The 14,977-nt window shown below is 39.5% G+C and overlaps 1 protein-coding gene across 3 annotated transcripts in view; it reads right to left on the bottom strand.

The window, feature by feature from the left end:
• The window catches only part of LOC144090264 (transcription factor IIIB 90 kDa subunit-like), an 86,725-nt gene that overhangs the window by 64,394 nt on the left and 7,354 nt on the right, over positions 1–14,977 (bottom strand). For all 3 annotated transcript variants that reach the window (XM_077621645.1, XM_077621646.1, XM_077621644.1), the window contains 4 exons: positions 9,690–9,770; positions 9,455–9,628; positions 7,136–7,167; positions 1,121–1,193 (listed from right to left, as the gene is read on the bottom strand). In XM_077621645.1, coding sequence (XP_077477771.1) covers positions 1,121–1,193; positions 7,136–7,167; positions 9,455–9,628; positions 9,690–9,770 — 360 coding nt within the window. The remainder of the gene's footprint in view (positions 1–1,120; positions 1,194–7,135; positions 7,168–9,454; positions 9,629–9,689; positions 9,771–14,977) is intronic.

The following is a 14,977-nucleotide window of genomic DNA, read 5'->3' as shown; positions in this document are numbered from 1 at the left end:
CGATCATTTCAAATGCATTGGGCGTCTATCACTGTCATGGCCATCCAAGCATGCAAGCATGATTATTCGCTGCCATCTGAAATTATTTGAATAATCTCCACTGTAATGGGAAAATTACAAATTGCTTGCAAAATAAACAATTGACTGATTCAAACCAAGTCAAAACATTTAGTTGTCTTCAACATTCCTCTCTAAAGGAAATTTAACCCCGAACCCCAAAAATATATTCTAAACATGAAATTCAATTAATTTCCCAACCAATCAGTAAAAATAACTACAATAATTGAAAACAATTAGCAATTTCTAAAAACTATTCTTTGATGACTTAGTTAAATTCGAACCCAGGTTTTACTATAAAATAGAAAAACAATACAAGAACAGGATTAAAATTATGAAAAAATACTAAGATAAAGTAACGAATTTAGAAATGGCAAATCCAAATATTACTAGACTTGTGAGGACTCTTCTGTACAATATTAACCCTAGAATGGTAACCCTCTATTTCAGGGGCTACCTTTCACGCTTCTGAAATAGAGGGTTACCATGGTTAGCGGGGGAAAAATGGGTACCCTTCATTGCACCGTCTTGCTTGGGACCCATTTTTTCCCCCGGTAACCATGGTAATAGAGGGTTACCATTCTAGGGTTAAAAGAACTTTGCTATACACTACAATTTTTAAAAAGTGCCTACTTTTTTTCCTTCAAAAATTAAAATAAAAATCACACGAGTAGGATGAAAATAAATATGAGAATTACATCAAAATATTCTGAAAGTAATATTTTCATAAGGACAAAGTCCAAGTTAACTATAATTTTGCGTTGGTTAGGGGAGTTGTTTCATGTTTCACAAGAAAAAAATATCATAAAGTCCATACACTACTAGAATTTTCCTTTTGATTTTACAAGAAAAAAGACCCAGCTTACAAGAAGAGTAAATGTCAAAATTTCACCCTGAATTGGTATAGGAATATTGGTGCCAAATGGATTTATGATATAAAAAAAAAACAAGCCGTCTTCCACACTTAATTCATTTGCATCTTAAATCATTCCACTGTGTAATGTATGACCCTCTATTGGTTTCTGTCAATATTGATAATTTATTAGAAAGTAGAATCAAATACCTATAGCAGGAGCTTTGATGCAAAGCTCTTTGGAGAGGGCCAGGAAGGTTTTTCCCAAAATATACACGTTGACCTATAAGGACGAAAAAAATTACATCACTAAAATTTGTTAGCCGCATACGTCATGGGTTTTTAAACAAACTGAGGATAAGCAGTAACAAAAATGAATCATGATGCTGATGTGACACGTGATCAAATTGTGTGAGATGCGTGCGTCACAGATCTTTCATTGTGAGCATGCTCCAGAAGGCCTTAAAGGCAGCAAAACCCACCCCGTCTGTCTGAAAGTGATAAGCCGCGTGACAAAGAGATGAGACGTCTTTTTGACTTCCCGACACACATCATAATGACGTGTGGACAGAAAGCAGCGAGGGTCGCGAACCGGTCTCTGAGCACGGCCACTCCCCCTTGCCTTAAGTAGGAGGGGTCTTACATTCCTATCCTCGCTTAAGGAATCCACAGGCTGCTGCTATTCTGGAAAAATAATTCCAGCTAGGAATTTACAAGCCAGGAATGCTTGTTTGTTTAAGACACATTTCGCTCTAGTACAGGTTGACTGGAATAACCTTTTGGTAAAGATGACCCTGAACTGTGTTAAACCGTAAAAGGTTTTAAAATTAACACAAAATTCCCAGAAGAAAATACATATGACCCATTCTTTTCTAAGTTATGTATTTATTATTTTAAATATTTTAAATCAATTTTCATTCTTAAATTATTTTATTTCGAACTACTTATATTTTAATGCATCTATATTATTCTTTTTAATGTACTATTATTACTATTTTAAGGGCAGCCAGTAAACATTTTATATGCAATAACTTTAATCTGTTCCAACTGTTCTAAAATCTCTATTTCTACTTTTGAAACCCTTTAAAAATAATAAAAGTACATAAATTTTGTATAAAATATATATGTAAAACACACCAAAAAAAGAAATGTATTGAGCCATTAAAATTAAAACATGCAATGACATTTCCCATTGGAGTGAATGGGCGAGTCATAGGAAGGGCAAACGTTTGGCAGCTGAGTAAACATAAAATGTTACGCTTGGCGAAATATCAATACAATCCGATTGCTTTTGACTAACTTTTCATAATTTTCCTAAAATGCGTAAGCAATACATCGTCAGGCTAGGTGATAGCAAGACATGTGAACATTTTGATAACAGCACGCCTCTTCACCCCATAACTTTCTTGAAACCCAACAAATTGGGCCGGGCTGGATTCATCAAGATAACGACCCTAAACACTGCTCAACTTCTACTAAGGCATTCATGCAGAGGTACAACTTTCTAGAATGGCCATCTTAGTCCCCAGACATGAATATTATTGAAAATTTGTGTAATTTAAAGCAGGATATAAATGCTCAGAAACCATCAAACCTGACTGAACTTGATGTTTTGAAAAGAAGAATGGTCAAAAATACCTTCAACCACAATCCAGACCCTTATTGGAAACTATATGAAGCATTAAGGGCCTGTTATTTCTGCAAAAGGAGGATCTACTAAATATTTATGTGATTTTTCTGTTGGGGTGTCCAAATTTATGCACCTGCCTACTCTTGTCGAGGTAATGAATAATCTTCATTTCACTTCTCAAATATCAGTGTTTGTCTACTATATGATATATTTAACTGAAATTGCTGATCAAAACAACGAGTGATTTATAAAGGAAAATCTTCAAAATTATCAGGGGTGCCCTTTTTCATACGTCTGTATTATAACATGTACACTACAGTAATACTTGACATACGAGTGCCCCAACATACGAGAAATTAGAGATACGAGTAAAATTCCGAGCAAATATTTGCCTTGAGATACGAGCATACGAGCCAGCCTGGTGGCCGAGTCAGCGAGAGGCTGCTTATGATAACAGCGCAGTGTCTTTCTCGCCACATCTCGCTCGCGTAAAGATATCCACGACCACTGGGCACAGGTTGCATTTTTTACGTGTTTTGTGTTGCGTTAATCAGTGCAGAATTAAGGGGAAGAATAATGGTTAAGAGGTTATTCCGTAACATCTTTCATGGTCTGAAGCTCCTGCCCTATTTTCCTGACAGCTTGCCGGTGCAATGAAGGGTACTGAGAGGAAAGAGCATATGATGGAAATCGATATAAAGCACGAATCAATCAAAAAACATTAGTGGTGTACGCGTGACTGAGCTGGCTCGCCAATATGAGGAGTACGTCGACAATATGTACCAACCTTAAGCAGAAGGATGGTATAAATGATATCAAGCATTCCAGTGGACTAACCATAATTTTCATGCTGTGCAGTGAGATTCATAATGGGATGGAGAGCCTTCTTTTAAGATGGATAATAGATAAAGAGTGAGCGAGAGACCAAGTCGAAAAAGCCAGCAGAATCTACATGGACTTAAAAGCAAAGCAAGCATCTGAAAAAGGGGATTCTTCGACACCAGCTGAACCCTTCAAAGTGAGTCGTGGCTGGTTCGATAATTTTAAAAAATGAACACTCGATTCTGAGGCATGGAAAAGCAGGAATTTCTGCCTCGAAAGCCACAGTGGAATACATTAACATTTTTGCCTCTGGTATTGCACAAGAAGGTTTAAATTTTGTGTAACGGAAAATTAAAACTTATATTTAAGTGCGTGCATAGTAATCCAAGTTCATTTAAGATAAATTCAAAGTTTATATTATGTTACGAGCGCATCAATCAAGTTTCTCTCCTCTTCTCTTTCTCGTCCGCACCGTCTCTCTGCACTGAGTAATGTCACATTTTGGTATTGAAGATCATAACCACTAGATTGGTATTTGTTACTTTGTGAGTAGGTGGTGAATTAGAACCAATAAAAAGATGTTTTTCCATTGTAATATCCTGTTTTTGGAGTTTTTTTAAAGGGGTGGGAACGAATTAATTTGTATTTAGTTAATTTCTATGGGAAAAATTGATTTGAGATACGAGTGAATTGACATATGAGCTCGGTCCCGAAATGCATTAAGTTCATATTTCAAGGTATTACTGTACAGTAATACCTCGACATACGAGTGCCCCGACATACGAGCAATTTGAGATACGAGTAAAATTTTGAGCAAATATTTATCTTGAGATACGAGACAAATTTTGATATACAAGCATACAGCGGACGAGAGGTGGCTCATAAGAACATCATGGGCACTGTCTTTGTCCCCGCAACTCTTGTGTAATGTCTTTACGAGCACTGGGTGGAGCGTTGCATTATTTCAGTGTTTTTTCCCCCGTTAGTCAGTGCAGAAAGTGCCCTGCGATCGGCTGGCCACCGATACAGGGTGTCCCTGGCCTCAGCTGGAATTTACTCCTGCACCCGCTGCAACCCCAATGAGGATAAAACGGTTCAGAAAATGAGATGAGATGAGAGAAATTCCAAAAATTATACATCAAATGATCTTGCATGTGGTTTGAAAAAAAAGGAAAATTTCCCCATTGTGGTTTTTCATCATCTGATTAATTAATATGTAGAGATGTTCATAAGTAGAGGTACCACTGTATATAGTAAGTGATTGACAGGAAGAGTAACACATATTAAGGAAGAGGAAGTATTATTAGTAATAAACTGGAAGTAGTAGCCAGGAAGATTAACACAATATGTGAAAGGATATGAAATGAGATATAAGAAAAAGTTACCACGTAAATAAAGCCATAAACAACATAGCACAGTCAAACAAGACGTAGAATGCAAGAAGTAGACCAAGACAGTTTTACTGAGAGGGCTTAATCTACCCTGAGGGTTCTGTATTTGATTCCAAGTGTGTCATTAATTTACCCTTTCCAGATTTGTGGTCCATCATGGGCATGTTGGGGTGAGGCTATGACGACATCTGCTCAGAACACAATACAGTGGTACCTCGAGATACGAGCTTAATTTGTTCCGGAACTAAGCTCGTATGTCGATATTCTTGTAACTCAAACAAACATTTCCCATTGAAATGAACTAAAAACAAATTAATTCATTCCAACCCTCTGAAAAAACACCAAAAGCAGGATATTGGATTGGAAAAAATGTTTAATTTCTTCTAATTCGCCATCTATTAACAAAGTAACAAATAATAACCGAATGTATTCCAGACCTTTTTTTTAATTTTCGAACGAGCCATGACTTGCTTTGCAGGGTTCTGAAGGTGTTGAAGGTAAATCCATGTAAACTTTTCACATATAGTTGATTTGGTCACGCTATCTCCTGCTAACTGTTTATCTTTTATCCATAATAAAAGAAGGCTCTCCATCTTGTCATGAATGTCACTGCGCCGGGGGGAAATTATAGTTAGTCCTTTGGAAGGCCTATTATCCTTAATTGTGTCCTTCTGCTTCAGGATGATGCATATCATTGAAGTATTCCTCTCGTATTGCCGAGCAAGCTCCGTGACACGTACACCACTCTCATATTTTTCAATTATTTCGCGCTTAATATTGATCGTCAACGTTCGCCTTTTCTTTGCACAACTCTTCATTCCACCTGTTTGCTTTGGATCCATTGTTGTTCACTTTGTATTATGCATTGACTAAAAAACACGGGAAAATGCAACGCTCCGCCCGGTGCTCGTAGATATCTGTTATACACGAAAGAGATGCGGCAAAAAAGACAGTGCGCTCATAAACAGCCTCATGTCTTGGCCACCTGTCTTTCTCGTATCTCGAAATTTGTCTCGTATCTCGAGATAATTATTTGCTCGAAATTTTACTCGTATCTCGAATTGCTCGTATGTCGGGGTGCTTGTATGTCGAGATACCACTGTACACACACTCGCTTACCGGGATGGAAAAAGCAGCCCCCAACTCTACCCCTACAACTGACTCCTGTTGAGTTACATCTCAAATGCAGTAATCCCTCGATTATCGCGGTTAATGTAGACCAGACATGGCCGCAATAAACGAAAAACCGCAATGTAGGGTCACCCCTATTAAAAAATATATAATTTTTTAACTTCAGTGCTGAGTCCGAGTAGCAAGAGTGGCTTCCACTTGCGAGTTTCAGCATGGATTTTCACATTTTTATGAACTTTTAAAAATTTATAGATTTTAAAAAATAATTAATAGCAGAAAAAAACGTGAAGAAGTGAATTCACAATAAGTGAAATCGCGATAATCGAGGGAAGACTGTAGTATCTTTGGCATATTACCAGTTACAACACTAAGAGTAAGGAAACAAATCAACAATATTCCTATTGTTCTAGCAGCTGTTACCAATTGTGTTAAATTAACACATCCGCTGCCTGCTCCTTCCAGTCCAAGTAAACTGGATGTCTTTTGCTGTCAGTGGTAGTGAAACATGATGATTCGAGGCAAGACGATCTTATTAAACAAACAAAGAATCCTGTTCTTTTTACCCACATTGGCTGATTCCATTGCTAATTTTCTTTAAACTTTTTTAAAACCATTATAGTCCTCTATTTTTGCGAATTAAAAAAAACTTTAATGTAATTATTATGGTTTTCGGTTATTATTTGTAATTAATATTGTAGTATTCGCCAACGGCCCGATAGCCAAGTGGTTAGTGCGCCAGCCTCACAGATCGAGGGTTCAATCCCAGATGGGTTCCTGACCTTCCTGTGTGGAGTTTGCATGTTCTGCCCGGGTGTGTGGGTACTCCGATTTCCTCGTATGTCGGGGTGCTTGTATGTCGAGATACCACTGTACACACACTCGCTTACCGGGATGGAAAAAGCAGCCCCCAACTCTACCCCTACAACTGACTCCTGTTGAGTTACATCTCAAATGCAGTAATCCCTCGATTATCGCGGTTAATGTAGACCAGACATGGCCGCAATAAACGAAAAACCGCAATGTAGGGTCACCCCTATTAAAAAATATATAATTTTTTAACTTCAGTGCTGAGTCGTAGTAGCAAGCGGAGGACAGGGGAGTGGCTTCCGCTTGCGAGTTTCAGCATGGATTTTCACATTTTTATGAACTGACAAAAAATAATTAATTATCCCCCCCAAAAAACAGAAGGCAAACCAGAAAAAAAACGCACTGTAGTGAAGCCGCGATAGTTGAAAAGGGGAATTGACGTACCTGAAGGATGTCGCTTAAGTCCAACAACATGTCTGAACAATAACTCTTAAGTCAGCAAACACAACACACACTTCAAATTTTGCATTTTATCTTTGATGAGAAAGGTTGAATAAAAATGAAATGCATTAGAAGATGGGTGCTCATTACGTCAATCGCCAAGGTACTAGTGGTAGATTGCTTGAGAGTAAGATTTGATCCACTCTGTTAGTTACCTTCGGGCCTGAACAATGTCTCATTTGTACCGCAATGTCGCAATGGGCAACCTAACTGCTCGCACTTTTATTGAACATGCATGTGACTACCGTAATTACTCGAATATAACGCGCACTCGAAAATAACACGCAGGTAATTTTGGGCCAAAAACATCTGGAAAAACGCAGTAATCGAATATAGTGCGCACCTAAAATTTCCCGCTGACGAAAATCAGAAATCTTACCTTTTTTTCTTCGTTTCACAATTGTTTTGTTCAAACAAATTTATTCATTAGAATCCTTCAAATGAAGAGTTCCTCTCTCTCTTTGTCTGTCCTCTCATACATCTCTTCGTTGAGAATCCTATCAACGTCCACGCTTCCTTCATCCACTTCCTCTTCCTCCCACAACACATCATCCGATTGGCTTTACGAGATGACGTAAAATCCGTGCGTCAAAGTGAGTTTGACAATGCTTTTTTCGATCGAAAATTTGTAATTATTTTAGTTATTGATTATAACACTGAACTGAGAGAGGGTGAACTGAGACGAGTACGAGGCTAGAGGGGGGCAGTGGTGGTCTCGGCTTTCCGATTTTCGATCGAAATTACGAGATGACGTCAAATCCGTGCGTCGTCTTTACGAGATGACGTAAAATCCGTGCGTCAAAGTGAGTTTGACAATGCTTTTTTCGATCGAAAATTTGTAATTAATTTTAGTTATTGATTATAACACTGAACTGAGAGAGGGTGAACTGAGACGAGTACGAGGCTAGAAGCGGGGCAGTGGTGGTCTCGGCTTTCCGATTTTCGATCGAAATTACGAGATGACGTAAAATCCGTGCGTCGTCTTTACGAGATGACGTAAAATCCGTGCGTCGTCTTTACGAGATGACGTAAAATCCGTGCGTCGTCTTTACGAGATGACGTAAAATCCGTGCGTCAAAGTGAGTTTGACAATGCTTTTTTCGATCGAAAATTTGTAATTTATTTTAGTTATTGATTATAACACGCACCCCCAACTATTGGAATTAATTATATAGCAAAAATCTGCGTGTTATATTCGAGTAATTACGGTAATTTAAAAATTGTTAAGGATCTAAGTAAGGTGGTGTGGACAGACAACATTCACAGCCTTTCACAGCTGCTTGTTAAGTCTCCTTTGATGATGCACTGCTTAAATTAGTCACGCAATGGTGGTAACGAGACACGTCTCAGCAAAACTGCACCCGCAGTAATACAGATACAGATCCCCCTACAAGGCTCCTTGAAAAGTAGATCTTGGAGCAAAAAGTGAGCACCCCTGCATTAGAATAATATCACCTTTGTCATTGTATCATTAAGATATTGCTCCCTTGTGAAAAATTAAAATATTTATCATGAGTATGACACTAGCATTACACACAGAGAAAAAAATTGGTTGAGACAAAGTAATCATACCTCTACATACAAATGCCTCTAGGTACGAAATTTTCAGGTCACGAAAGCTTTTTATATGCAAATTAGAGCCAATGTCTGAGATCACACCGTAACTAATTTTAAAATGTATGGGTGGAAGGACTTGGAAAAACGCAGTTGCAATTTTAAAAAAAACATTTAAACCACGCAAGTAACACTTGGGACTACAGGTCCCTCACCCATTTCGACCTATCCTCTACATCAGGGGTGGCCAAGTCCGGTCCTCGAGAGCCCCTATCCATTCTGTTTTCCATATATGCCTCCTCTACCACACCTGAATCAAATGATCAACTCATCAGCAAGCTGTCCAGAAGCTTGATACCGTTACAGATTATTTGATTCAGGTGTGTTGGTGGAGGTAGATATGGAAAACAGACCGGATAGGGGCCCTTGAAACCCGACTTAGGCACCCCTGCTCTAAATGATATGTTTCAAAATATTGGAAAATGACATTAGTGCCTCTAAATTTCCAGTACCCAGATGGCCTACAATTACAGGTCAAATATTTAACTTCTACAAGAAATTTCACCTTCCAGATTCTGGAACTAGAATACTTTCTTGGGCATGAAATTGAAAGATCTAGTCTATTTATACGTGGAGTGTTTACCTTTTCTCATATCAGATGTCTATTCTCATCAAACCCATTAGTTAAAGACATTTGTGAAAGGATACGTGGTGTTCCTTCGGTGCGACACACCAGGTAGATGCAAGCGGCCATGATGTGAGCCGACTTGCGTCCAAATGTCAGGTGTTTGGACAGTGCCATCTTGTAGAAATTGAAGGCTGTATCCAGGCAGTGCTGGTTAAGCTGAAGCTGGTGACCCAGCACACTAATATGCTGCTTGGCTGTAAAAACGCAGCGCCGCCTTCAATCAAGGAAATAGGAGATGGGCGAGAGAGGTCGTACCCCTGTATAGTGTCTGTGCTCGTGACTCCCGTCCTGTGTTGGCCAGATGACCTTCCCCAAACGATGGATGTTTGGGACCACCTAAATGAGATAGGGCAGGAAAATAAGGAGGCGAACACAAAAACCACTTCCAGCAGCGCACTCTAGTGGCTATTCTCTCAACTACAACAACACGCCAGGTAAAAAGACACGTGGACACTTGGAAGGGGCGGAGGTAATGTTTGAGAGCATGCTTTGTCTTCTAGGATTTTCAACGTCTCAAGAGTTGGAATTTGTAGAAAAATATTAATACCTTTGGATTTAAAAAACGTGTCTAGTTATGGGGACTAATTTTAATGACAAAAACATCCATTGCATTTTAGAATTTAACCTAACATTTATTCATTTATCTACATAATTTCACTTTTAGAACATAGATTTAAAATTCACAGGCTGGATGTCATATCTAGGCCCTTAAATCATTCTCTCTGGGCCGTTTAAGTAAATTGTATGGTTTGATTTCATATTTCTTGGAGAAAAAAAAGTTTAAAAGAATTTCTATTGTCCATAATGAATGAACAAGGACTAACTAGATAAATACAGTGGTACCTCGTCATACGACCGTTCGTCATACGGAATGCTCGTCTTACGGGGGAAATTTCGATCGAATAATTCGCCCGTGATGCGGTCAAAGTTTCGTGATGCGACCAAGCCAGGTTGCCATGGCATTTTTTTTGGCATATCTTTCGTGTATAACAATATTTACGAGCACCGGATGAGCTATTCAGACCAGGAAACGCACAACGCGCATGCGCGGTGAAAAGAGGGCTTTCTGGGTAATGAAGTATACTCGTGCGCACAACGCCGACAGGCAATGGCACTAGGCGCCGTTCGAGGGGATGCGAACACAGATGCTACAAGCTAAAAGGAGCCGCTAGCCAGCGCCCTCGAAGCTCCCATGCGAATCCAACAAAACCACCCAGAGCTGCCACCCAGGAACGTGGCGCCCTACGTTTTTCATCCAGCCGGAGATATTCGCACTGCCCCACACCTCCGGCTACCCCCTGGATGAACTAATCCGCGTTCCAGTGACAGCTCTAGCGCTGCTGAGTGTAATCCTCAAGCGCCTGAGGTGGCCCAACAACAACAACAACATGAGCAGCGGCGCGATCGCTGATAAAAGACTGCTGCTCGTTGGCAAGTGGTCGTGCGTTATTCGATTGTGAGGACATTTGTGTGCATCATTTTCGGAATATTTTGAAGGGAATAGTACGACAGCAAACAGCCCATCGATAGCGAACGTGAGGGTGGAGTGTTTGTTCCGTTTACGAGTGCGTTGTGTGGGAGAAAAAAAACGAAGCCCCCCGCCCCTTTTGTGCCCCTCTCCCCTCGGCGAAATCTGCCCAATTTTAGTTAGATTAAACACTTTATTTCTATTAAACCACTCGTTATTTATTACTTTGTCAATATATGGCGAATTATAAGAAATAAAACTTTTTTTTCAATCCAATATCCTGTTTCTGGTGTTTTTTTCAGAGAGTTGGAACGAATTAATTTGTTTCCCATTCATTTCAATGGGAAACTTTACCTCGAGTTACGAGTAACTTGTCATACGAGCTCAGTCACGGAACGGATTAAGCTCGTATCTCGAGGTACCACTGTAAAGACTTTTTACCTTTTAAAAAAAGTTAACAATATTTTTTAATAAAAAAAATAAATATTTTCTTGCCTTTTTTATAAAAAAAGGCAAGAAAATATTTATTACTACATTTCCTTGTTGATCAGAGGAAAATAATAAATATGTCTCAAAAGTCCTGGAAAAGATAGTAGCGGAGCAAATTGTGGATCTAATCAACATCAGTTCATACACCCTGAGCAAACAGCAATTTAGCTTTAGAAAACATCATTCTACTGAGACAGGAGTTTGCTTCTTTTCCAAGATGGCGCCGTCACGCGGAAGCCAGTGGCAGTAGCTCTGTCACTCTTATTTGTTTTTCGTGTTTTACAGCCTATCTTTTTTTAATTACATTTTAATATTTCTTAATACATTCCTTTTTATACTTTACACTTTTTACTTTAATGTTTTTACAACTTTCTTTGTTCTGTTAGCCTGGCTTCTTTCTGCTACTTCTTTTTTGACACCATTCAGCCATGCCTATGCTGTCATAAACATGGGACTAGCTGTTACAATACGCAGCAGAAGGAGCAACACCTCAATGCCGCTGGAAATTCGGAGCTGGACAAAAATGCCGGGAGAATAAGCGACGCTTCAGACCAACCATTCCATCATGGGATAAGATGGAAGAGCTGTCGGCGCTTACCAGGCCGGAAACGGAGTCGAGGGGTTCGTCTCTGCTATTGTTGATTCTTCAACTCCAGACTACTGAGGGACTGTGCTTGTAATTGTGGAAGACTTCCCGTGTGTGGTTCCAGTTATATCCAACTCTACAATGTCTTTTTCTTGAGTCTGTATCTGTTTTTGCTACCGCAACCAAGATGGCGCCGCTCAAGTGGCAGCCGGTAGCGGTAGCTCCGTCCGCTCTTGCTCGTTTTGTGTTTTTGCTGCTTTTCTGTCTTAATGATTTGATTTAATGATTCTTAATGATCCCATATACTTTGCTTTTGCTTTGTACTGTGTGCTTTTGCTTTGTGGTTCTGCGGCCTTCGCGACTGTATTGTCTAACTTGTAACCATGTGTAACTATGCCTTTCCTGTATCTGCATTCTCACCCTCTTGCTACTGTCACAATGAAATTTCCCGAATACAGGATGAATAAAGTTATCCAATCCAATCCAAAACATAAAATCAAAACTAGATTGTGGCAGCTTTCATAGATCTCAAAAAGGCATTTGACACCATCAACCACCAGATACTGCTGACTAAACTATCTAATTTAAATTTCTCACCAAGCACGCTAAATTGGATTGAATCATACTTATCTTTAAGATCACAGTGCATCAGGATACAAAATACCAGATCTACTTCACGGAATAAGAGTCTTGGGGTACCGCAGGGGTCAGTGCTAGGTCCACTGCTATTCAGTCATTACATAAATGATCTGCCAAGCTCAATTGTCATCTGCCAAATATATAACAAAGATCATATCTGTCTTTCCATAAGAACTTGCCGTAAATCATATGGATTTGTGAGAAAAAATAAACACTACGGCCGTAGTGCTAAAGTAATACAGATTCACAATTTTTTGCCAATGATGATTTTTTTCTCATCATTGTTGCCATACTTCGCCACTTACCTAACTTTGCTTTGCTTTTCCACAAACTCGCTTCGGTCGATGTAATCATGGTAATGTTGCGATATACTTGGACCGGAAGTGGGGGATTTAAGGAACTAAAGGAAGCTTTTATGGACTCTATAAGAGCTTCCTTTAGTTTGGTAAATCCCCCACTTCCGGTCCAGGACTGGATGTTGCAATATACTTGGACAGTCCAAGTATATAGCAACATTCTAGTGAACAGGTGGTAATATAGAAGCATGGGGCCTCCCAAAAAGAGAGCAAAACTGTCTAAATGCTACGGAAAATTCCTGCAAGAGTGGAATACCCAATTTAATGGTATGATACAACCAGGAAAGGATAGTCAGTATGCTCATTGTAAGGTTTGTGACAGGGATATAAAGGTTGCAGCATCGGGGGAGAGAGACTCTTACTGCCTTGCTGCAATGCAAAATGAACATGGAGTGATGTTGCTTTTTTAAGCCAGATGAAGAACATTTGAACTTGGCAAGGAAGGCAGTTTCAGAGTACAATGCTAATCATGTAAAATAATACAGTCGTACCTCGTCATACAACATGCTCGTGGTACGACGAAAATTTCGATCGAATAACTCACTCGCGATACAATTAAAATTTCGAGATGCGACCAAGCAAGGTGGCCATGACATGAGGCTGTTTATCATTGTAGCGCGCTGTCTTTTTTGCCGCATCTCTTTCGTGTACAACAATATCTACAAGCACCGAACGAATTATTCAGACGAGTTTCGACCAGGAAACGCACAACGCGCATGCGCGGGAAAAAGAGGGCTTTCTGGGTAATGAAGTACAGACGCTCCCCTACTTACGAACATTCAACTTACGAACAACGGTACATACGAACATGTCTGCAAATTGCGTCTAAGTCCAAAAATGTTCGCAAGTCCAGTTTTGTATTTCGCGCCTTTTTCGGAGTAGTACTTCTTTCCGCCGCTAATACCGACGCCTGGCGCTGTGAGAGCTCAGCTCACCCAGCATCTACCTTCTTCTTCGTTGCAATGCGGAAGTGCGTGAATGTATCTCCAGTGTGCAAAGAACCTTTTTCATTTGTATCATTAAATATCTCATGCATCCAATATTGAATATGGTTGGTAAAAAGCTAAAGGCTTCTATTGAGGGAGTTGCAAAGAAGAGGCAAGCCATTTCATTTGAAACGAGTGGCAATAATAACGAAGCTTGATGCGCGCGAGAGTGGTGAGCGTTTCACGGGCATTGAATCGTTCGACCGTCAGTACCATTTATAAACAGAAAGATCGAGCAGCAGGACCCAAATATTGAACGTTGCACAAAGTTTGCAAATCAATTGAATGATGCCATACAGTGCTACCGCATCATTTATGATGAAAAAAAGAAGAAAACTGTGCAATCGTCATTAGGTCGCTTCTTTTGGCCAGTTTCTAATACATAAATCTCTCGCTCTCTACAGTACTGTACATATTCTCTCCATTTTATTAAATGTTTTTTTTTTCATTACAAACCAATGCGTGTTACTTATACAAGCCTTAAACATACAAATGCACTTATATAAACCTTCAATATACTTATATCGGCCTTAAACATAAATTATAATACAAAATATAGCACTGAATCAACTTACAAATTCAACTTATGAACAATCGCTCGGAACCAATTGCGTTCGTAAGTAGGGGAGTGTCTGTATACTCGTGCACACAGCCGATAGACAATGGCACTCTTTCTCAGAATAAAACTTCATTACCCACAATCAATATGTGGGTAAGCTCAGCTGTTGCATTTCCTGTCATTATTATCTAATACGAGGGGTATTATATTACTTCTCGTTCGCTGCTCATAAGAACATCAGCGGCACTGGCTCACAATTCCCTCTTTGTAATATTTCTGGTCGCAACTCTCTCTCATAGGCGCCGTTCAAAGCGGTTGCGACCAGAGATATTACAAAAGGGGAGTTGCGAGCCACTGATGTTCTTATGAGCAGCGGAGCGATCGCTAATATTACAAGACTATTTCTCGTTGGAAAGTGGTCGTGCATTATCCTATTGTGAGGAGATTTATGTCCATCATT

Source organism: Stigmatopora argus, chromosome 15 (assembly GCF_051989625.1).
Source record: "Stigmatopora argus isolate UIUO_Sarg chromosome 15, RoL_Sarg_1.0, whole genome shotgun sequence".
Lineage (NCBI taxonomy): Eukaryota > Metazoa > Chordata > Actinopteri > Syngnathiformes > Syngnathidae > Stigmatopora > Stigmatopora argus.
This window is presented reverse-complemented; position numbering and strand designations above follow the sequence as displayed.